This window comes from Plectropomus leopardus, chromosome 23, assembly GCF_008729295.1.
Source record: "Plectropomus leopardus isolate mb chromosome 23, YSFRI_Pleo_2.0, whole genome shotgun sequence".
In the NCBI taxonomy this organism is placed as follows: Eukaryota; Metazoa; Chordata; class Actinopteri; order Perciformes; family Serranidae; genus Plectropomus; species Plectropomus leopardus.
In genome coordinates, this window is record NC_056485.1 from 2421995 (window position 1) to 2446295 (window position 24301).

At 38.7% G+C, this 24301-nt stretch overlaps 1 protein-coding gene across 1 annotated transcript; it reads right to left on the reverse strand.

Annotated features, from left to right (window-relative positions):
• Nucleotides 1-23771, reverse strand: LOC121961994 (glycogen phosphorylase, muscle form-like). The gene is made up of 20 exons (XM_042512154.1): nt 23429-23771; nt 19149-19250; nt 16607-16703; nt 16408-16511; nt 13313-13444; nt 11976-12087; nt 11799-11881; nt 9784-9927; nt 9109-9201; nt 7733-7879; nt 6567-6730; nt 5602-5716; nt 5419-5520; nt 5184-5331; nt 4699-4757; nt 3463-3604; nt 2560-2767; nt 2295-2429; nt 2025-2091; nt 1-1191 (listed from the first exon to the last, which is right to left on the reverse strand). Exons 1-20 carry the CDS (start codon nt 23669-23671, stop codon nt 1042-1044), a joined length of 2547 nt encoding a protein of 848 aa, XP_042368088.1. The 5' UTR covers nt 23672-23771; the 3' UTR covers nt 1-1041.
• Nucleotides 23772-24301: the final 530 nt, after the last annotated feature.

Genomic DNA, 24301 nt, shown 5'->3' on the forward strand with positions numbered 1-24301 from the left:
TATATAGTATACAGTTTATTGACTAAAAAAAGAAAAGTGAAGTGTTAGGTTCATCGTAATGGGCAGACGCTTCTGCAGCACTCACACAGTCGGTAGCTAAAGCAGGTCAATACAGTACATTAATCAGGCTGATATCCACAGAGTCATGGACTATACATTCACGTACGGATACACCACAGAACACACACATCTCCCAAAGAGTAGTGGAGTCACTTCGGTTTTAGGCAGAGAAGGCGTTGTTGTTTTCTAACACAGGTCACTTTGAGGAAGAGAGGAGACACAAACATGCTGAGGAGATCACAACTAAACAGATGAGGCAGCACATCTGCATCACAGGGTTCCCCCGACAAGTAATGATGACTTACACACATGTAAATATTCAGCAAACACCATGAAACACTGACAGAGCACTTTGAGTTTTTTAATACGAAACATTAATATGAATGTTAGTCTGCGGTGGATATGGAGTCAAGGCTTCCTTCCAACACCATCGAGTCACAGTGCTGCGATGAGGCCGAGGTGCACATGAACCACGGAGTGTCCCCTCTCTCTCTTCCATGGAAGACATGGGCTGGTTGGAGCCATAATAGTGCTGAGGTTAATCGTCATTTTTGCTGGATTCTGATTGACATATGCACTCAGAAGAAGAAAGGGAAAGAGTGAGAAATGTGGTTTGAATCACTGTGTATGGAAGTTTGGTTAAATTCATAATCCCTGATTTTGTTGCAGCACTCAAGGAATTTCCAAACTCTGGAAAACAGGAGGGCACTATAACAAAATGAGGAAGTATATCTCTAATACTTTACCTTCATACACAGTTTTCACCCAACAGTGAGATATGCATTGCTGGTGCACAGAGTACAGATTGGGAATAAACCCGCTTCAATATATGTTACTGCACGTAACAGAGGTTGCATGGGGATAGAAAATGTGAAGAAATAATGCCACAGTACACAGTGAAAACAAAAAAGCTACAGGGTGTTTCTTCAATGGTTGGACCACGTGTTGAGCTACAGTGAGGTGGAGGAGGCAGATGTGGTTTTAGCGAGGATCGTCAGGAGCGGCGATCTTCTCCAAACTGGGCTCCATGTCCCAGATCTCCCTGGCGTACTGGGAAATGGTGCGGTCACTGGAGAATTTGCCACAGCCGGCTATGTTGTGGATCACCTTCTTGGTCCATTCTTTAGGGTTCTGTTAATAAACATTTGAAATTGATTAACTTAATTAACACCTGAAAAAAAATGTCATAGTATAGCATAGTATAGCAAAGTATAGTATACAGTACATAATACAATATATTACAGTAGTATACTATAGTATAGTATAGTACAGTGCAATACAATATATTCGAGTATAATACAATAGTAGAGTATAGTATATTATTATATAGCACAGCACGATATATTATAGTATAATACAATAGTAGAGTACAGTATAGTAAGACAGCATAGTATAGCATAATACGCAGCCAGGGCGGCTGCGGATCGGGTGGCAGAGCAAGTTGTCCGTTGATCTGAAAGTCGTTTTGATCCTCCGTTCCTCCAAACCGCGTGTCGAAATATTCTTGGGTAAAGTACTGAACCCCATATTGCTCCTGATGATTGTTCCGTTGGTGTGAATGCAGCCTTGGCCGCAAATAAATAAATGTGTGTGTAAATGGGTGAGTGTGACTCATAATGTGAAAGTGCTTTGAGTGGCTGAAAGGCCTAGGGAAGTGCAGGTCCACTCACCATTTATAGTATAGTAATTTATAATATAGTATTTGTTACATAGTACAGTACAATATATATTATACTATAATACAAGAGCTATAGTATAGTATAGTATAGTATATTAATACAGTTGTTGCAGTGATATAGTATAGTATAGCATAACATAGTATAAAATAATGTAGTACAGTATGATATAGTATAGTATAATACTATTGTATATTGTACAAGTTTTGTATAGTACAGCCCAACTCTTATGGCCTTTTCATTAGAGCTTTTCAGCTCTGGTTGATCTCCTCATGCTGACACACTGACCTTGTAGAGCGTGCTGACTTTCTCTTGACATTCGATGTAGGCTTCATAGTCTGCAAACACCTTGAACCTGCAGACACATACAGATGAGTTGAAGCAACCAGTCTGACTTTAGGTGATGATGCTTTGCAGAGCCTCATGTGGAAGGTTATTTGTTCTGACAGTGTCTGACAGTGATGCACTGATGACACTGCATGACTGTGGACATGCAGTCGGACTGTGAGTCAGCAGAGACAGAGTGCTGATCCCTCAGCGTCAGCAGTGAGCTCTAACCTGTCGTGGTGCATCAGCATGTTGACCAGGTCTTTGAAGAGGTCAGGCTGGCCGGGGCTGAAGAGGCCTCCAGAGATCTGGTCCATAGCCTTCTTAAGCTCAGGGATGCGGTTGTAGTATGACGCAGCGTCATAGCTGAGGACAGAAGACATTCATCAATCATTAGAACAGGTATCACGTGACAGCATGGGTGAATCTGGCCTGAAATCTTTCCCAGTGCAGCTTTACAAAAATCTTGATTGTAATTCTCTGTCACGAGGCTAACCCCTTCTTGTCCAGAGCCTCCACATCGGGAACCCTCATGCCGAAGATGAAGAGGTTCTCCTCTCCAGCTTCCTCTGCCATCTCCACGTTGGCTCCGTCCATGGTGCCGATGGTGAGGGCTCCGTTGAGCATGAACTTCATGTTCCCGGTTCCAGAAGCCTCGGTGCCGGCTGTGGAGATCTGCTCCGACAGGTCAGACGCAGGGATGACTGCAGACAGGACATACACACATCACAGGTTTTCTCTCTACATTACTTCAAACACGAGTACAGGACCTCGACTTGCACACTTTAGGCCAGTGATACCCAGCTTACAGCCTGTGGGCCAAATCTGGCCCCCGATAGGCCCCCAACCGATTAGGTCGTTTCTGAAATCCTAGAAAGGACCTAAAATACTAAAAAGTGTCCTAAGATCCTAGAAAAGTTTTAAAATCTTAGAAATGTCCTAAAATATGAGAAATTTCCTTAAATCCCAGAAATGTCCTGAAAACCTAGAAACATGCTAAAATCCAAGAAAATTCCTTAAAATCAAACTTATGTCCTTTTATCTTAGAAATGTTCAAAATTCTGAGAAACTTTCATAAATCCTAGAATTTTCCTTAAATTTGAGAAACGTCTTAAAATTAAAGAAATGTCCTTTTATATTAGAAATGTTCTAAAATCTGAGAAATTTCCAGAAAACCTAGAAATGTTCTCTAATTCGAGAACTGTTCTAAAATCCTTGAAACGCCCTGAAATCCTAAAAATGTCCTAAAATCCCAGAAACAGGTATGGAGCCGTTGCAACTGGCCTCTGATCTCCTGTAATTTTGCAAAAGTGGCCCCCAAGCAAAGCAAGTTGAGTATCCCTGCTCTGAGCCTTTAACATGTTACAAAATAAGATGACAAATGAACAGTATCCATTACCCTTCTCCGCCAGAGTGACCCGGTAGTTCTCCAGGTAGATGACTTTGAGGCGATCTCCCACCACAGGGTCGTTATTGACGATGTCTCCAATGGATGTGATCAGCTTGATGATCATCTTGGCAGTGTGATAACCTGGAGCCGCCTGAAACACACGGGACCATCGCCATGAGCGACACTCAATAAAAACCGGGCTGCAGTGTAGCTCATGTGTGATTTATGTTTTAAGGATGTGTACAATTACTTCTTTGTTGTTGTTTTGCTGAAAATTAGCATTTTAAGTGGTGCAAACTTTCATCAGAACACAATAGGAGCTTTTGGCACTTTGTAATCCAACACATTCAGCAGGTTGGCTGTAATTCAAACACCTATCCACAATTATACAAGACTACATTTTTTTTCATTGAAGCATGATCAAATTGATTAGATTTCTTTCAAAAATGTGGGGAAAAGGCATCAGCAAATTTCCTGCAAACTGAAAAAAAAAAAAAAAAAAAAAAATTAGTAAAAGAAAAAAAAAAAACATGAGCGAGAATGAGAATCATTACAAAATGATCAAATAATGGGGAAAAAAAAATCAAAATATATATATATATATATATATATATAATATATATATTTTTTTTTTTTATTTTAGGACCTTTTCTGGTCATTTCCTGTTCTGACTCTTGTTAATTTTTGGGTAATTTCTTGAAAAGTTGCTCATTGCCTTCTTTCCATGTTTTTTTTTAAAGAAATCAGGCCAATTAGCTGAAGGCACAAAAACGTTTCCACAGAGAGGACAACAGCTCTAAGTTAACCCTTTGAAACATCTGGTGGTAACAAAGCACAATACACCAATCCATGTCAAACCAAGATTGAGGCCATTTCTGTAGTAAAGTAGGTAAGAAGGGAAGGAAGTAAATCTACGCTAATCTCAACACAAAAGTGTTATCAGGTCCTTCTCATCCCAAATAGCTAGGAGGAATTAAAAACGCACTCCAAACAAAAGCTCAGGTCCTGGGAGGGTATATCTATATTTCAGTAAAAATATATTGTAAAAGCATGCTGAAAGGCTTGTTTTTTAGTCTTTTGAAGGAGCTACGTGAGCCGTTTCTTCTTATTTACAGTCCTCCATTAGTTAAACTAAACATTTACAAAAGTCTTCTCTGTAATGGACTCACAGCGAGGAGTAAGATCAGCCCTCCAATAAACATAGAAAGAAAAAAAACATAATGTAAGAGCTTCAGTGTCACCCACCTTTCCTCCAATCATGATGGTCCTGGGGGTCCATGACTTGCTGGGTTCCTTCCTGATTCCTGATTAAAAACAAATAAATTGAGGTATTCGATAAATAACCATATTATGTTGTTCTATTCTGTCCACTATTATATTTTACTTTCAAGTCTCCTAGTCAAATATATTACAGAACTTTGGCATGTACACTTTGTCTCTTCCAATTTTTACAAACTTCTTAATTCTGGAAAAATCTGAACAGTTAGGGAAATTTAAGTGTTTGCCTTGTTTTATGTTCTGAACCCATAATCTGTTGTCCAGAATAAAATAAAATAAAATAAAATAAAATAAAATAAAATAAAATAAAAAAAAAAAAAAAAAAAATAAAATAAAATAAAATAAAATAAAAAAAAATAAAAAAATAAAATAAAATAAATTATCCACTTAACTCTGAATCCACATTTATTTAATTTTTTAAAAAGCTTCAGATAAAAGGAAAACTCCCTCACGGTTGTAGAGTGTGATAATGTGCAGGCAGTTGAGCAGCTGCCTCTTGTACTCGTGGATCCTCTTCACCTGGACATCAAACATGGAGTTGGGGTTGATCTTCACTTTGTAGTGCTCTTCGAGATGGGCTGCAAACTTCATCTTGTTCTCCTGAAAGTGGAGGTCATAACAGAGGAATGTGATTACAAAGACAATGAGGAGAGTGACTAGCTTTGTTTAGACGTTTTAAGCTCTCACTTGTTTGACTTTGGCAACATCGCGAATGAAGGCGTCATCATCCACAAAATCCAGGAGCTTCTTCAGCTGGTCCAGGTCACGGATGTAGTCCTCACCAATTCTCTAAAGAAAACAAAGAAGTTTTTAGCTCCTGGAAGAACTCCTCATTTCTCTGTATTAACTGTGTATGAAGAACACACACACCTCTGCGATGACCTCAGCCAGGCCGGGGTTGCACATGACCAGCCAGCGGCGCGGTGTGATACCGTTGGTCTTGTTCTGGAACTTATCAGGGTCTGTTTCGTAGAAATCCTTAAAGCTGAGGAGAACAGAAGCAGCAATAAGAGAGTTATCAGCATAAGAAAACCTTACAATAGAGATACTCAACTTGCAGCCCACAGGCCAGATCCGGCCTCCGATAGGTTGTCGGGTGGCATAATATTCATAATAAAAATGAAGTGATTCACACTGTGAATTGTTTTTGTCCTTTTAGTATACATAAGGTGTAACAGTGCACAAAACAGCATCAAAATAGAGCTTGTTTGTTAGAAAAAAAAAGTGCCAGTGAAGGATCCCCCACACCTGCCGACACAGGTCCTAGTTAAGACCCTAATGTCCTAAAATCCTAGAAATGTGCTAAAATCCCAGAAACGTCCTAAAATCCTCAAACTATACTAAAGTCCTAGAAACATTCCAAAATCCTAAAATGTCTTAAAATCCTAAAAACATCCTAAAAATGTCTTAAAATCTTAGAAATGCCCTAAATTCCTAGAAGTGACCCAAAATGCTAAAAATGTCTTCAAAATCCTAGAAATGTCCTGAAATCCGAGAAATGTCCTGAAATCTTACAAATGTCTTAAAATCCTAGAAATGTCCTAAATTTATAGAAATGACCTAAAATCCTAAAATTGTCTCAAATCCTAGAAACATCCTCAAATGTCCTAAATTCCTAGAAACAACCTAAAATCATTTTGCAAAAGCAGACCCGAAGCAAATCAGGCTAAGTATCCCTGCCTTCCGACACCAAGTTTAAATCAACATTCTTCAACCTTCTTGGTAACTGCGGAGGATTTGTTGAGTCATGTCAAACACAGACATGGCCGGAGGCTTCTTTCCACTCATGTTATATAAGCACACACGAGTGAGTGAGATGGAACAGGTTTCCTTACACCGTGTTTTTGATGATTTCAGAGTGGATGCGGGCCACGCCGTTGACAGCATGAGATCCCACGATGCACAGGTGAGCCATGTTGATTTTCTTGTTGTCCCCTTCCTCAATCAGGGACATGCGGCGCAGGCGGTCATTATCTCCAGGGTAAAGCTTGCCAATGCGCTGGAGGGTGAAGGAGAGAGACGTCTCAGTAGATGGACAGAGCAAAATATTGGACGAAGCGTTGGACGAGTCTGCTGTGAAACTTGACTTACAGGCAAAAAGATGAGGAGACCTGACTTTGTGGCCCACTAACCTTTTTTAAATGGTTATTGCAACACAAACGTTGTATGTGGGTGTGTGAATGTGTGTGTGTGTGTGTGTGTGTGTGTGTGTGTGTGTGTGTGCTCTAATGCCAACATCAATACCACCTTACAGCGTAGGATTAGGGCCATGCTAATGAAAAAAATGTTAGATTTCAAGAATAAAGTCATAATATTATAAGAAAAACGATAATATAACGTAATATTACAAGAATGAAGTTGTAGTTTTACAAGAATGAAGTCGTAGTTTTACGAGAATTGAGTCGTAGTTTTACAAGAAAAGAAGTCATAATTGTATGAGAATAAAGTTGTATTTTTATGAGAAAGGGGGTGTTGTATTACAGAAATAAACATATTAGCAGCAAACTGTAAAACAGATGAAAGCACAGGCAGCCTTGGCAGCTACTGCCCCCGGTGTCATGCCACACAGACCACCTTTGCTCTCAGCTGGTTTACAGTTTGCTGGCAATATGTTTATTTCTGTTATATAATATCCCCTTTCTCGTAAAAATAGGACTTTATTCTCATAAAAATTATGACTTAATTCTCAAAATATTATAACTTTTTCTTGTAAAACTACAACTTTATTCTCAGAGTCTCAAAAAAGAACATAAAACATAATCAGGAGCAGCGACCTCACTTTAAAGAGGTAAGTATGGGCTTAGCTAAGACCTCAGAGCAGTGCAGAACTCTCATTCAGGGTACACACTGATGAAATTGTTAAATGTTGATATGGGTAAGATGGCAGATCAGGTTATTTCTTTAAATCTCAGAGTGCTCACAGAGTTTATATAAAGAGTATTATTTATGCAGCAAAAATGCTCATAACTGCTCATAAATCCATGCTGAGCTGTCCTCGTACCTCCAGGTGCCTCCTGTTGATCTCATAGATGATCTCCAGGTGACGAGGGAGCAGGTTCTGGAAGAGGTCAACAGGCCAGCGCTCCAGGGCTTCAGGCAGGACGGTGTGGTTGGTGTAGGCACAGGTACGAATAACGATGTCCCACGCCTGGACACACAAAGGACAGGACATTATCACACACACTCATGCGGATCCAAGACTACAACTAAAACGGTCACCATGACATTAAAATATGTAATTACTTTAAAACCTGAGAACATTAGCTTGGTTTCTTTGCAAAACATGAGAATCAGAAGCAATGAGCAACCTGAAAATAAAGGCAAAGAAATTCATCAAAAAATTTGTACAAGAAAATTATGTGAAAATTATAATAATTATTATTATTTTATTATATAAAATTATTATTATTTTTTTTTTTTTAAAGAAAAAATAAACAAGAAACAAGGTATCTTATATAATAATAATTATATAAGATACCTTTAAACATATAATTATGATAATTGTAAATTCTGGAATTTTTAAAAAAATTTTAATATACAAATTTCATGCAATTTGTAGCATTTCTTGCCAATTTGCCCTTTTCCCCATGTTTTTGGAGGAATTTAAAGGTTTTAAATACTTAACACAAGGAAACTGTTGTTGATCCCCCTCTCAAAGGATTAACTTTTTGACAAATTTAATTCATGTATAAAATAGTGCTGTGTTCCCTATGTGTTCCCCACTATTTTGCCCTCCAACAGTTTTGGGAAAAGATGATCTCTATCAGCAAGTTTATTCTCTTCCACTCTGTCAGAGCGTGTGACTGGAGCTGTGACTGATGTGTGAGTGTGCTGTGTCATTGTTGCTGCACTGTTGAAGAATGCAGAGAGACAGAGCTGCTGCACAAGTGACCACAGGACATCCTGTTATACTGCAGGAGGTAGAGGTTTTGCAGGGTTGATCAGAGTCCAACAGCACAAGAGTGTGCACGCGTTGGCTCAGACTTACAAAGTCTCCTCGAGTCACAGTAGTTGTGTGAAGACTAAAAAAAAAAACAGGTTGAGAGAGAAGTTTGTGCCCTGCCTGTTACACCCTCACACACCTGGACGATCAGTGCGTTAAGTGAGTGTGACAGCTGGTTTGTGTGTCTCGTCAAATTCCAAACATTGTCGGATGCTTCACTTTACATTTCCATTTTTTCCAAAATGACGGACGGGTTTTAGGGCAGTCTTGTCTCAAATAGCTTGAAAAATTGTTAATATAGCTGCTGTAAATAGGAGCAAAAAATCTCTCCTGGGAGAGCACGCCCCCTAAGCCTCAAATGTTTACTACATGTGGCTCCACCCCGGGTCTTTTTACTGAGGCCTGTGTGTTATTGCACTGCTGGAGCTCCCTACCTTCACCCAATCAAGTTTCTCAGTGTCCACCAGGATCCTCATCAGCTCAGGGATGGCCAAAGCAGGATGGGTGTCATTCAGCTGGATGGCCACCTGCACAAAACAGACACACACAGAGATATGGAAAGTTTTAGAGTGAACGCACTGGCATTAAGGAGAGCACAGACCTCTGCAACCAAGCTCTGAGTCACAGATAATAGATTAATGATTCAATTCCGAGAAACATTCCAAAATGCTATAAGTTTCCTAAAATCCTTTAAATGTCCTAATTTCCTAGAAATGTCCTCTATTCCGTGAAATATCTTAAAATTCTTAAATATGTCCTAGAATCCTAGAGACGTTCTTAAATCCTAGAAATGTCCTAAAATCGAAAAACGCCCTCAAATCCTAAAAAAAGTCCTAAAATCCTAGAAATGTGCTGAAATCCCTGAAATGTGCTAAAACAGTAAAAATGCCCTAATATCCTAGAAACATGTCTGAGGCTGCTGCGACTGGCCCCTGGCTCCTGTCATTTTGCAAAAGTGGCCCTCCAGCAAAGCCAGTTGAGTATCCCTGCCTAAAAACAGCAAGTTTATGTCAACATCTCTAACCTTAGGGTAACTCAGGTGGATTTGCTGACGCTCGTGGTAAAGAACTGCTGTCACCATCTCTGACATCATATGATGAATCTCTCACCTTGTCTGGCAGTGTAGAAAGGTCGAGCCGCACGAACTCTGTGGAGCCAAACTTGGAGGCTTTGAATCGACGGATGATGTCCTGAAGAGTTGCTGCCACGACAAAGTACTCCTGCTTCAAACGCAGCTCCTTCCCTTCAAAGAACTGCAGGACCGAGACAATATGGAAGATAGTTGCTGCTATTGTCTCATTTTTAATCATACATGAGCTGCAAACACTTGAAGTGTGTTATGTGTTATAGATACTACAAGTATTTTTCTTCTATTTAAGATAAACGAAAGTCTTTTTATTAGGGGTTGACAGATTATCTGCCTGGCTGATTATCGGAGCCGATATTTGACATTTTGCCGAGTATCTGTGTCGGTGTTTAATAATCGCCGATAAAATTCATTAATTCTAAAGTGCAAAGACTTTGTAAAACCTCAAGGAGCTATTTCTATTTGTTTGTTTTTAGCTAAACTTGCTGTATATGATGTTGAAAGCGTCAGTTTTGATTAAACATTTGCTAAAGGAACTTAAACAAAGTTTTGTGTTAGACTCTGTTATATTCTAAATTCTAAATATTGACGGAAAGATTTTTATTTTTTATTGCAAAAGCATATGGGTTCTACATATCGATATCAGTCTCATTAACTACTCATAATCAGTATATATATCGGCTCTGAAGAACCAATATTGGTCAACCCCTTCTATTTATACAAGTGGGTCATAAGTAGTTGATATTGATAGGATTTCAAGTTAAGATAAGATAGGAGATGTGAGATAAGAGGACACAGCCATGAGTTTAGTATTTGCTTCTGTAAGAGAGGACTTGACCTTTTTTGAAGCTTAAGATGGGACAAATGGTTCAGATATGTCACTGTAAAGCAAAGAACGTCTCTGTCTGTCTGTCCATCTTTCTGTCTTTTACATATCTCGAGAAAATCGTTATTCCGATCTACTTCTCGCTTGGTGAGTGTGTTGTTGTGGACCAAGACATTCAGTGTTGACTTTGGTGCAACTTGGGCATGCAACACGTTCAATATTTACAAACTTTGAATAAACAAGGGAACAGGATGCAAGGGGGGCGGGGCTTCAGGGCTCTAAATGTATCTCACCTTCTTTCTGACGGTGGGTAACCACATCTTGTCTTTCTTTGCCACACAAACTTATATTAGTAATAATGTTCCCACAGGCTAAATACCTCCGCTAATTAATCCACGCTCTGCTTTATAACGGTGGTGGTGTCAAAGCAAGCTAAGAGGCCTGTTAGAGATTAATACAGCAGCTGAGTGTATTTCACTGGTATTTCTGACCACAAGTAGCTGCAACTTGGCTGTGTTTTTCTCAGGGTTCCTGCAGCTTAAGGCAAGTTACATTTTAAGTCTTCTCATATATGATATAGATTATATTATATTATATTTTAAAATGTATTCCAGGTCACTCTACATGGACAACAGTTAACATTAATACCATATTACTCTTTACAGGTGATCAAAAATTGATACATAATACGTGAATTAAAAATAAAGTGTCTTACCAGTGAACCAAACATTGACTTTTTATCACCATGTTTATGCATTTATGACGACAAGTCGGCAACTCGTTATCAGTGTTAGTATACTCACTGTACTCACTGGCATGCTTCATAGGTCATGCTTGCTAATAGATGCGTATACTAAAATATGCAAATACTCAAAGTAGATGATAGCTACTAGGAACAAAACAACGAAATATTTAATTTTTTAATACTAATTTTGCTGCCCTGAAATGTAGCAACTTGGCAAGTTGGGTATCATCAAAATTTCCACATTTCCTGCTTGTAATTACAACTTTGGAAGGCTGTTTATGTGCTCCTAACTCATGAATAGGGTAAATATGATATTTCTGAGGAGCACGTGAAGGAAGCGTAAGACCTATGAATTGAAGTACAGTGACTGACCCTCAGTTTGGGGCAGTGAAGAATAGCGAGTGAAGTGGAGAGTAAAATGTAGACAGAGTTTGCTGGCTGGTGTATTGGTGATAAAAGCACTCACGTTGTCGTTGGGGTAGAGAACCCTGGAGATGTTCTCAGCCAGGTTTCTGTCCAGCACAGCTTGAATGTAGCCGCCAACATTAACTGCGGGACATCATTTATATTCGTATTTAATAGCTGTTGATTTATTTTTGGGAAGGCAGTGATGATTGTTCAACAGTAAGACGAATGTGCTCACAGTCTTTGAGGTTGAAGTCACAGGGGGCTTTAGCAGACCACAGTCTCATTGTGTTGACGATGTTGTTCCTGTAGCCGGGGACTGGAGTGTCATAAGGGAGAGCCAGAACCACCTGAACGACAATAAAAAAAAAAAATAAAGCTTTTTAACACCAATACAGTCTCCACTGCTTAGTTTGTCCACCAGACAGCACTGATGAGTTTATTTACACAATCAAACTTCTGATAATGACACAACAACTATCATTTATCTTCTCTTCTGTTCCATAGTTTTTTAATAAATTACTGCGCAGGTTTGGGGCAACAACTACAAAAGTTTGACATTCACTTACCAAAAAAAATTAGAAAATTAGAAATTAGTAAAAGAATACAAGAAAATGACCTGGAATAAAAGCAGGGAAAAAAAGCAAAACAAAAAAACAAACAAGAGAATGGTCCCAAAGAAAGTGCTGAAAATTTAAAAAAAAAAAAAAAGTAACAGATTTTAAAATAATTTGTTTTCTTTTCATTTTCCCTCAGTTTTTTTTATAATAATCCCCCATTTCAAAACTAATTTTTCACATTTAACTAATTTCTTGCAACTTGTGTAACATTTCTCATCAAGTTGCTCATTGCTTTTCTTTTTCACATTTTTGAAAGAAATGAATTTGCTGAGAGTTCAAAGGGTTAAATAGCTTGTAAAAGGTGTCTGAACACGGCACAGGAAAACTGATGTCGATCCAGGTTTCAAAGGGTTAAGGCTAAAAATAACCTAGTACCAGGAAATATTCAGAAACTGTTCTGCGCTCAAGAGAGAGGTTATCATTTAAGAAGAAAAGTGTAATAACAAAACCTACAGTGTTCGACCAGGGAAAGTTTTTGTATTTCAGTCTGTGGAGTGAAGCTTTGGAACACATAAAAACATGATTTCTACAGGCAGGCAGAGGGGGTCTGACAATCACCAGCTGTTTACAGGGGTTAGTTTAGTTATTTGGCTACTGAATATTTATTTTTTTCTACTTTATCTTCTTTTTTTTTCTGCAAACAATAATCTTAAATTGTTGGTATTTGTATATATGTTTAATTAGTTAGAGTATAGGTTTTAAATATGTAAAATCAAATACGTAAACCAAGTCATCATGTGTTTAACCATTTCTTTTGCTTTATGTTTTTCATTTTCTGTAAATATTCCTTTTTTGTTCTGCGGTCTTGCTTTTCATTTTATATGTTCAAAATTTTCAAACCACGATATTTTCCATAATACTTAATCAGACAGCTGTTATCTATTACAGGAGAGGCGAGCAGCACTGATGAACATTGTCTGATCACAGGTCAGTTCTGGTGTGTGTTCACACTAACCTGCGTGTCGACCCACTTCACTCCTTCAGCCGTGTGTTCCACTCGTCCGTAGAAGTGGACCGGGCGCATGTACTCAGGACGAGCCTTTTCCCAGGGGTTACCGTAACGCAGCCAGTCGTCAGCTTCCTCCACCTGTGGAAACATTGATTTGTTTAGAATTTTTTAAATTTAATTAATTGATTTGTGTTATCAGATTTACACATTGCAAATACACGAGACATGCCTATTATTATGTGAGAATTAACCCTTTGAAACCTAGGCAATTTGGATTGATTTCTTTAAAAAAAAAAATATATATGGGAAGAACGCAATGAGCAACAAAAGAGGAAATTACCCAAAAATGTTTTTAAAAAGTACCAAAAAAGTGTATAAGTAATTAAGTGTATAATAATTTTAAACGTTGAGATAATTGGATCTAGTTTAGTTTTTGAGATTTTTCACTAGCTGTTTAAAAATAATAATTTTGAAAATAACCAATTTTGCAGGCCACTTCTTGCCAAGTTGCTCAGTGCCTTTTCCTGAACTTTTCAAAAGAGATCAATTTGCTCTGGGCTCAAAGGCTTAAATACTTGTGAAAGGCAGCTGAACAAAGAAAAGTGACGTCGAGTTAGGTTTTTAAGTATTAAAGACGTTTGCTATACAAGGCAAACAAGACAAGACGGCACCAAGTGGACAAGACAGACTGCACGAGACCCGATGGACAAGACAAGCAGGGTGGGACTGGACAGACAAGACAGGACCCAATGGACGAGACAGGCAGAAAGATTGGACTGCTGAGGCAAACTGCACATTGTGATTTCTTTTAGCTATGTGACCAAAACGAAGCGCAGATGTGAGACATATATGAGGAACCATTTGTGCAAACAAAGAGAAATAAGCATGAAAAATCTATTGCTAAAAATGGGGACAAGGTTCATAAGATGTGATGGTAGTTTTTAAAAGATGCTGTTACTTCCTCCAGATGAAAGAGGTCTGTGAGTAAACTGAGCCAGTGGAATAAGGATACCTTCGCTCTGTTTTTACAATTTAATAATATGACCTTTTCAGCAATGGTTAATGACATTGATATGAAGGATCTGAGGTGTTTGGAAATGTGTAATGAAGAGATGTTGACCCAGAGCAGCAAAACAAATGAGTGAAAATGGGAGAACTAGCAAGACTAGCCCAAATGACCTCCGCCTGAGCTCTAACGCCCCCGCGGTATCTCTGGGAGGGTGACTGGGGGTGCCAAATCCCCTGTCTTTTACTTTCCCTCTTGAGCTATTTATTACCTTTTTATTTATTCATTCATTTTAAATATATTTAATTTGTTCATTTTAAGTTTATTTATTTATTTATTTTAATTATTTTGTTATTTTTATTTATAATCTTTTTTAATTTTATTGTTTTATTATTAATAATAATAATAATTATTATTATTATTTTATCCCTTTTTTAAAGATATCTATTTATTTATTTATTTATTATTTATTTATTTATACAGTATAATCCCTATTCTTATCCTATACTCTTCTTATATTTCTTTGTAGTATTATTTGCTCAGTCCATCTTGTCTTTCTTCTTTCTCAGCTGCAGACACACCTAAACACATACACATGAATTACCTAATTAACACCCATAGCATAGTAAAATAACCGTTTACATATTATTAACAGTAAGAACACGACCATTCATGATCATTTCTTGGTATGTTTTTTGTTTGTTTGTTCTGCTTTGTCTCGTCTTGTCAAGTCTTGTCTAAATTTCTGTCTCCATCTACCCCCCTTGTACGCGTTGCCTATGAATACCCTGTTTTGTTATTGTTTTGTTTTTCTTTTACTGCCCTTTTGCACTCACTAATAAAAAAGAGGCGATGTCACAAAGTAGTGCAATCATGGGGCATGCTGAAGTCGAGGGACTCGGATAGCTCACTCATGCCAGACTACGTGGACGTTATGGGACAGTGTGAACACTGAACATGCATGACTTATTTTGCTATTGAGCATACAGCACTATAGGCCTTTAAAATGGTATACTGGTACATAATAATGTCTCTGGGTCCTTCAAACAAAACATCTGGACAAGATCAATTTTTGTGACGATACACTTTTGCTCTTTGGGAAAAGACTGGAGCTCATGAATAGGTTACAAACTGTCACTGCAACGACACTGATGACTAAGATTTTAGGGAAGTAAAAAGGACTTCCTCTTTAAAAAATGTGGGACTGGCTGCCTGATCCTCAAAACCTGTAAAGTCCAGGTCATGTCTCCAAGAAGAACTGACTGTTCAGGTTAGGTGAAATATACCACAAGTGATAAGGGTACATTCACATGTTTTCATTGAATCATAATATAAAGCAGGTTAGATTTAACCCTTAGGGCCCGCTGTATTATTATACACACTCATATCGCTCCGTGCACAAAATGCAGTTTTCAAAATCAAGCTTTACAAAACATTATACATTAATATTATTTTCTACTTACATTGACTTAACCAACATCAGTCCTAATAACATATATCGAATATTCAATCATTTTCAGAATTTTAAATGCCAGATTTTTGTCATGATGCCACTATGTTTTTGAATGAAAAAAAACACAAAAAATGAATTATTTTTCAATATATTTTCATGCAAAGTAGTTTTTTAGTTTGGGATTTTTAGTCAGTGATTGGCAGCAAAATTGATTGTGACAGTGCACCTAGTTGAAATGGCATGTATTTTTTCCATATGCCAAATATGGTTAAAAAAAAAAACCCAAAACATCATCAGGTGGAAAATAGTAAAAATGACAAATACCCAAGCCCAGAATGACTCCCAGAAATAATACGATGCATGTTTTTTATGCTTTGATGGGGTTCAATTGTGCATTTTTTGCACTTAACAGTATGAGTGTAAGAATTTAGTTTACACAGTGTATTTTACACTTATTGTAGTAGCTGACCTGGAAATTCTAAGATTACACAAAAATAAGTCTTGCCAAAATGTATACCATATGCATGAACACAGCCCAAATTATCAAAAAATGAAGAGTGAAAAGCATGTAAAATGCACCAAACAGTCCCTAAGGGTTAATGACAGAGAGTCAAGTCCATAATCACCATTAGGTTAACATACCTGCCAGCCGTCCACAATTTTCTGATTGAAGATGCCGAACTCGTAACGGATGCCGTATCCATAAGCAGCCAGACCCAGAGAGGCCATGGAGTCCAGGAAACAAGCTGAGGAAACAGCAGGGAGGGAGGGGTGTGTGCTTGAGACTGTCCTGTCCACTGTGCTAAATATCCCAGTCTGTCAGGAAGACGCAGGAACTCACCTGCCAGACGACCCAGCTGCCCTAGACGACCCAGCCCTCCGTTTCCTAGACCAGCATCCTCCTCGATGTCCTGCAGCTCCTCCATGTCCAGACCCAGCTGAGGAGCACATCAGTGAAGAAAGGAGTCAAACACAAGCATCATTCCTCCACAACATCTGAGGCGGACATTAGGCCAGTCTCTGTCTTTCCTTGCCTCTAGCAGCCACTGCTGCTACGCATAACCACTAAAGAGGCACTCCATGGGGTGCCTGGTGGCTCAGTGGGTAGAGCGGGCACCCCATGTACAGAGGCTGTGTCCTCGCTGCAGCGGGTTCGATTCCAGCCTCGGCCCTTTGCTGCATGTCATCCCCTCTCTCTTTCACGCTTACGCTGTCCTATTGAATAAAGGCATTTATAAGCCCAAAAAATAATCTTTCAAAAAAAAAAAAGAGGCACTCCATCAATCTCACTGATAAAGGTCCGTTTACTCATTTATTTCACTGTTAACATCATCAACGTTATGTACCTTTTACAAATTCATAAGCTTCATGACCATTAGTTTTGTTGGCTGACAAAAACAGTAATTTTACCCACTGAACACAGGAGCTTCTGGTCTACTGCTGCCGCAATCGGTTCGCTTGTTTTATTGTGTGACTTCAGTGTTGTAAATTTTTAGGTCAGATAAACCAAATCATGCAATAGCACAAACTAACTACTGATCAAGGTAGGGCTGCGGGATATGGCTTTAAAATAATATTGCAATATTTTAAGGCTATATCGGGATAAACATTATATATCTCGCTATTTTTAAATGTCCTTTAAACAAATATTAACTATTACAATACAAGATTACTGAATGAAGGATAGTTACTATAGAAGTATATCAATCAAGTAGCTCCTGTCATATATTAAAGTCAAATACACTACTGTTATAATACCATTTAATAAAATACAGTTATAATAATAATACATTTTATTTATAAGTGCCTTTCTCAGCACTCAAGGACACTTTACAAAGATAAAACTATTAAAATAAAACAACAGATAAAAGCTACACACAGTATAAAATGGAACAATGCAATTACACAGAGTAAGCCGTCTTGAACAGGTGAGTTTTGAGTCTGGATTTGAAGAGAGTCAGTGTTTCGGATGTCCGGTGGGAGTGAGTTCCAGAGTTGGTGCTGAGGCGGGCGGGGGGCACAGTGAGGTGGATGGAGTAGAAGGAAGGAAGTTAAATAAAGTACTTTTATGATGATGAAGGGAGGAGACACGTGACTGATCGGGGGCTGGGTGTCTAACTCCCCACTTTGCACAACTGCACTTTTCTAACTCAAACTGTATTAATTACGTTTTCACAATACTTTTATTTTGTTTTTATTATGCTTTTATTGTTTTTTTTAATTGAATGTGAGCAGCTGACTGCCCAAATTCCCCATGGGATTAACAAAGTATCAATCAATAAATTGAAATTTTAAAAATAATTTTTATAATTAAATAAATCAATGCAGGACCCATGGTGCTTTTATTGTGAAAGACTCGGCTTGCCTCAGGCAGGTGGATGTTTTTTTGCTGTGGACTTGAAGGTTCCAGTCAGGTATCCACGAGGATTCATTCACTGAGCGGCAACAAACTAACACAGCTCTGCAGTTCATATATAACTAATATTTGCAAGTCACACTGGTGCTCCGAGGTCGCAAAATGTGACTAAATATTCGCGATCTGAGCTCTGCAAAAGGTGTGTTTTGTGTGTGTGTGTGTGTGTGTGTGTTTTATATTCAATGTTAGCGATAAAGTCCTTTTATATATCACAAGCCGCAATGCATCAAGTGTTCGTATATTCACCCATCTCTAGTTCTGTGTCTGACTCTTTATATCCAAACCACGTGAATGGACGCAAAGCATTATCAGATGATGTAAACAAAATAAATGATATAGCATAATATGAAACAATACACTTTTTTTATTTTCACACAATATATTTCATCATATTGCACAGCCCTAGTATTAAGTAGTGTTGTTGACTGATTCAGGTCCAAGTCTTAACATTTGAGTGCAAAGTATTAAAGTTTTCAGATTGTGTGAAAATTTTGTCGCTATTGCAATTGAATTTTGCTATTGGCTGATCATAGTAGCAGGAGCCTGCTTTCATCACTAACTAAGCCCCCGTGACCGTCCCCTCACCGCCCTTTCACCAACCGACTACTTTGTGTGTGTGCAGGCAGCAGGGAGGAACTGTGGATCAAGATGCAGCACAACTGGGGGACTGGGTGTGTCTTAGCTCACCCTTTCAGCCCTGCCAATTTGAGACTTTTTTTTCATTCCAGGGAAGGCACTCAAGCCAAAAGTGGGGGTGTTTAGTTACTCTTTAAACCCAAAAGCAAGTCTACTCCAGTTCTGATTTTTTCTCTGAATTTTCCATGACTCATGGAGGAAAATCTCACCCTGCTACTTCTTAAAATATGTTTTTTTTTAGTTTTTTATCTAAGAATTAAACCTATAGCTATATTTTCTTAACATTGCCCGTTTGTGGTGGTTTACAAATCCCCATGATCCTTTGCCTCACCTGGTATGTGGCTTCATCACAGGCGTTCTCCAAGGCCAGGTTCACCATGGTGTTCTGCAAAGTGCGGCCCATGTAAAACTCCAGGGAGAGGTAGTAGACACGCTGCAGGAAAACAAGAAAAGCAAACCGTTAATGCTGACCTTTGTTTTGGAATTTGCATATAGCTGTCAATACTTAAACCCTTTAACACCTGGAACAGTTTTCTTGTGCTGCGTTTTAACACCTTTCACAAGCATTTAATCCTTTGAAACTTGATTGGTTTGATTTTTGCAGAAAAACTGGTGAAAAAGGCAAAAAACGACTTTTACTTATCCCTGCCAGTTGAGATGTCCCACAGCTGGCAAGGTTAAGTAAAAGGTGACACAAAAATTGCCTGAATTTTTTTTTTTAAATGTTGATAAAACTATATTTATAATTCTATATTTAACATTATGTTACAAAATACATTATATTAATTAAAATATGTTATATAACCCGTACGCCTGCTTTAATATTACATATACTTAAATCATCACTCTGCACACAAAATGCACTTTTCAAAATCAGGCTTTAAAAAATATTACACATTTAATTATCTTGCTAATTTAGGCCATTTTTCTAATACATTGCTAACTGCCTTCATTACATGTTTTTTTCCCAATAAAGCTTTATGTTCAGGTTTTAAAGCATTAATCAATCTGTCTCTTATTTATATATATATATATATTTCCGTGCAAAAATATTTCTAAAAAAAATGGACAATATCGTTTGTTCATCTACAATTTGACAGGACAAAAAATTCAAATCATTGAGCACTGAAACTCATCCTAGATTCTCAGGAGGACACTTAGAATGAAACATGCGCCCTATTTAGTGTCCTTACTGGCCCTGCAGCATTATCTGTGGTAGAACACAACAGCTGCTGTCAGAGGAAACAACAGCAGGACTATTACTGGCAGCTCCTCCAACACTCCACACACAAGTGATCCCAGTCACACAACATTATGTCTCCTCACAGCTCTGTGACACAGCTCTTTTAACGTATTAAAGTGTCAAATCGAGATCATGCTGAAAACTGTACAAGGACATGTCAAAGTATGTGTTTTATGTGTCCTAGCTGACATTTCTCTGACATTGTTTGCAATGTGACATTTCTGATCCTGCTGACATATTGTGGGGGCCATATAAAGGAAGCCGACATGGAAAAAAAAATGTGCCAAAGTGACAGAGGCATCCAGTGTCGGTATAAATAGAAGAGGAGGGTCTGTGCTCCTTCTTCAAGGGTTATACTGGGTTCACATGAAAGACACAAAGCAATGTGTATTTTACTGTTAGTATGCAGATTTGCTGTGTGATTATTAAACTTTTAATGTCATAAATACAGTATGTACCCATTAAAGAAAACACGGAGTCAAACTGTTTACATTCACTGACAGAGAAGGAAATACTTGTCCGAATTCCAAGTCAGCTGATATGCATCACTGTGAAACTATGACTTGCAGCAGTAGTGGTGGGGATGTTTAACCGCTATAGCAGTGGTTCCCAACCGGTCGAGCCAGATTTCTCCTTAGACACTACTTCAAGATCCACACATCTGATAAATTACCACATAAATTATTTTATTTCACAAAATCTAAACGACACGTCGACTTGGAGCAGAAAGAAAGAAAAATATATTGCAAAGAATAAACAAAAGCAGCACTTCAGCCTCCTGCAGACGGTGAGATTTCAGAAATCTCAGTGACAAGGTCGTAAGTAAGTATTAGCATCTGCTAGCATTCGCTAGTCGCACTAATCAAAGCGTCATTTCATGCTGCATTTCTATTGGTTGGTTTCGAGGGTAGAGTAGGACCACTGTTTTAGAGCCAAGACCAAAGATATCACCATGTTTCTGCCACATTTGCCTGCTTATGTCTGAGACAGCCCAGAATAGCACAGTGTGAAAATAAAAAGAAAAGCTCTGTGCCAAAAATTCACTGTACTTCCAAATACAGTGTGTGGTTGTGTTTTTGTTTTTTTTTTTTTTTACAAACTAAACACAATCACAAGTTACTTGCAGCCCATTCAAAATAGACCCATGACCCACTTTTGGACCACAACCCACCAGTTGGGAACCACTGTCTTATAGGATAATGCTATATTATTCTATTTATAATATCATTACTAAATCCCATGGAAAAAAACAATGTGTTAGTGTGTCTCTCAATACTTTCTGTCTCTCAGCTTGGTACCTACTGACGACATACATGTTAAAAACAGCACACAATGATTTTTTTTCCTCTTCTAAACTCAGTCATTTAAAACAGCAGATCACTGTAGTTTTTGGCAAATGTTACTCAAACAGGGGGAAACAGTACATTTCATGGGGGACTATTTACGATGGTGGATGAATCCATATTTGGTGCTGTAGTGCTGCTGTTCTCAGTCTTTTTCATTTTAAGGACCATTAAGTTGATAAAACATGAGGTCACAGACTCCGAGTTGATAAGATTTGGCTTCAGAGACCTTCAGATTTTGGTTGTTAGATATGATTCAACAGTTGTCAGCTACAGTTGAGAAGATAACTGTGCAAGAGGCCAAACCTGTGATCAGAACAGTCACTCTTACTCACACTGGGCCCATTTCCCCGGGGGACTCCCAGAACTCCCTTAAGGACCCCTGGCTGACAACCACCACTCTAAAAAAGTATTTGGGCAGCGGGACAGAGTTTGTGGGACTGAGTAAAAATAAACTACAGTGTGTGTTCCTGATAATGAGGGGACAGTGTGGCTCAATGACGTGTGTTTTATGCTTTTTGGACAACAAGGAGGTCTATGGAACAGATGATGAAGATATATCAAACTCTGATACACACAGTATACTTGTTAACCCTTTAAATCCTGGATCAACATCATGTTTTGTGCTGCATTCAGATGCATTTAAACCTAAAGAACCTGAGAAAACTGCAATTTCTTTTGCAAACATGGGAAAAAGGAAATTAGCATTGTGGCAAGAAATGTCCAGAAAAGTGAAAAAAAAAAAAACAGTAAGAGGTGACAAGGAAATGACTTGAACATCAGCTGTGGGAAGATTATTAGATATTATCCAAAAAAGGAAAAACAGATATTAGCTTGAAAATGAAATATCTGAATCAGACAACATGCTGATTTCTGCTAATAGCACTAACCAAATTGTTTTTTTATTGACTAATTTTTGACTCATTGACTCATTTTTCACAAAATTAGGTGGGGAGAAAAAGGGGATATATCAATATTCATATTGATTATCGGCCAAATAAGCTATTATACATCTGCATATTAGTTATCGGCAAAAAAGTTAATATTGTGCATCCCTTAAAAAAATTATACTTGGCATCCGTGTATCAGTACAATATTGCCACGCAAAAATATCACCATACTATGCTGTATCAACTTTTTCCCCCACCCCTCGGAAATATGCTATATGTCTTGTTGTGCATCACTTTAAGAAGTTTTCCCCAAATGCACCCATATCTGTCATCGTTAGAAACTTTAGGATGTTCACTGGAATTTAAAATAAAGTTCTGTGGAGCTGAGCCAAGCCTTGCTGCACGGTCTAGCAGTGCATTAGTCATCAAAAACTAGATTTAAGTGGATGAAATGCAAAATTTAGGGCAGACACTCAGCCTCCATCACATCACTGAGTGTCATCACACTTGGCAAGACCTGTACACAGACAAGTGCAGCTTTGCATTATTAATTACACAGGTGATAGCCCTTTAAATTCAGCCTCCTGTTCCTGGAACACAATGTATTTTCCAGTGCATGCAAAGTAGCTTTATTTGCCTTTTTAAGAGTGTGTGGCCATTTTGTGATGCGCAGTGTGTGCTGATAGGGATGAAGGTGTTACGTAATAACGTACATTTTTCAACAACCAGTTGAGTCTCCTAATCCCACTCTATGCTGGATATTATGTGTATTATGTGCACATTTGAAGCACCGAGGCCTTGTGTCGTCCTCGATGGCGCACAGTTATCGGATCAAGGTTACTGAGGCAGATGCTGATGCACGAGCTGCACATTATGTAACAGAGCTTTGATATAGAGGAAATGTCAGCGTGCACACACACACACTTAAACTGTTTCAAAGCCCAATATGACAGAGCAAACCAGAGCGCTTCTATAAATGGGTATAATGAGCAAACCAGCTATGAGCGCGCGCGCACACACACACACACACATACACGCGCCATCAGTAGTGGTGCAGCACGAGCATCCCCTCCCACCGACCCCCGGTCAGCTGTGTGTACGTGCGGTGCTGTGCAGGACTGCGGCATCAGCTTACTTTGGGATCTTTCTCGTAGTAATGCTGCTGCGTCCGGATCCAGCGGCCCACCAGGTGGTCCCGGACCGTGTTAGCCAGAGCGAAGTAGTAGTCCCGTTTGGTGGCCACATTCCGGTCTTTGACCAGGGTGAAGTGGAGGTGCCTGTTGAAATTAGTTTTCAGGTCCGAGACGTTTTCCACCCCGGCTAGCCCTCGGACAGATATCTGCTTCCGCTTGTCCTGGTCTGTCAGCGGCTTTGCCATGTTTAAAGCTACTTTCTGTCGAGTTTAAACTGAAATTTAATGTCACCCGGCGACCTGCCCTCTTCTTCCGACTCTCCTATGACACACAGACAGCCGCTGGGATGTGGCGGTCCAGCCTTTTATATACGTCACGTACTCAAGTCAAGAAAGACTGGAGAAGAGAAGCTTTTCCGGTCTATATTTTCAAAATAAAACCCGGATTTGGGTCTGCTAAACGAGCCTGTCCAGATTTGCAACTGCGTCACACGCCTCATTTAGCATGTTTCCCATTGCAAACAGCACATAAATTACTAACGTGTATCTGTGCACGAGATGTTGCTATTTTCAGCAAAAAGGAGCCAAGGACTACGTTGTTTTCTCGATATTATTTGGTCAATTAGGAGGTGCGCGGGGAGAATAGATAAGTGGTGCTTTTATTTTTCAGTCATAATTGCTTTTTTCCGGTTTTGATATGGATAACTTCATACCATTCTTCACACTTTCCCAAAAATCCCTCAAGAACCATTCATCTGTTCATTTTGCGTCGTTCATTCAAATAATTTTAGACAAGAACTGCACCATAAGTTTTTTAATATATACAAATTTTGACAGAGGAAGAGAGATGCTATGAGGACATGTACAATTTGTGTT

Coding starts and splice junctions, on each gene's coding strand:
- LOC121961994 (XM_042512154.1), bottom strand. CDS start 23,671: ATGGCAAAGCCGCTGACAGACCAGGACAAGCGGAAGCAGATATCTGTC. Junction 19,251..23,428: donor ACTACGAGAAAGATCCCAAA/GTAAGCTGATGC, acceptor GTTTTCCTGCAG/CGTGTCTACTACCTCTCCCT. Junction 5,717..6,566: donor GAAATCATCAAAAACACGGT/GTAAGGAAACCT, acceptor TGTTCTCCTCAG/CTTTAAGGATTTCTACGAAA.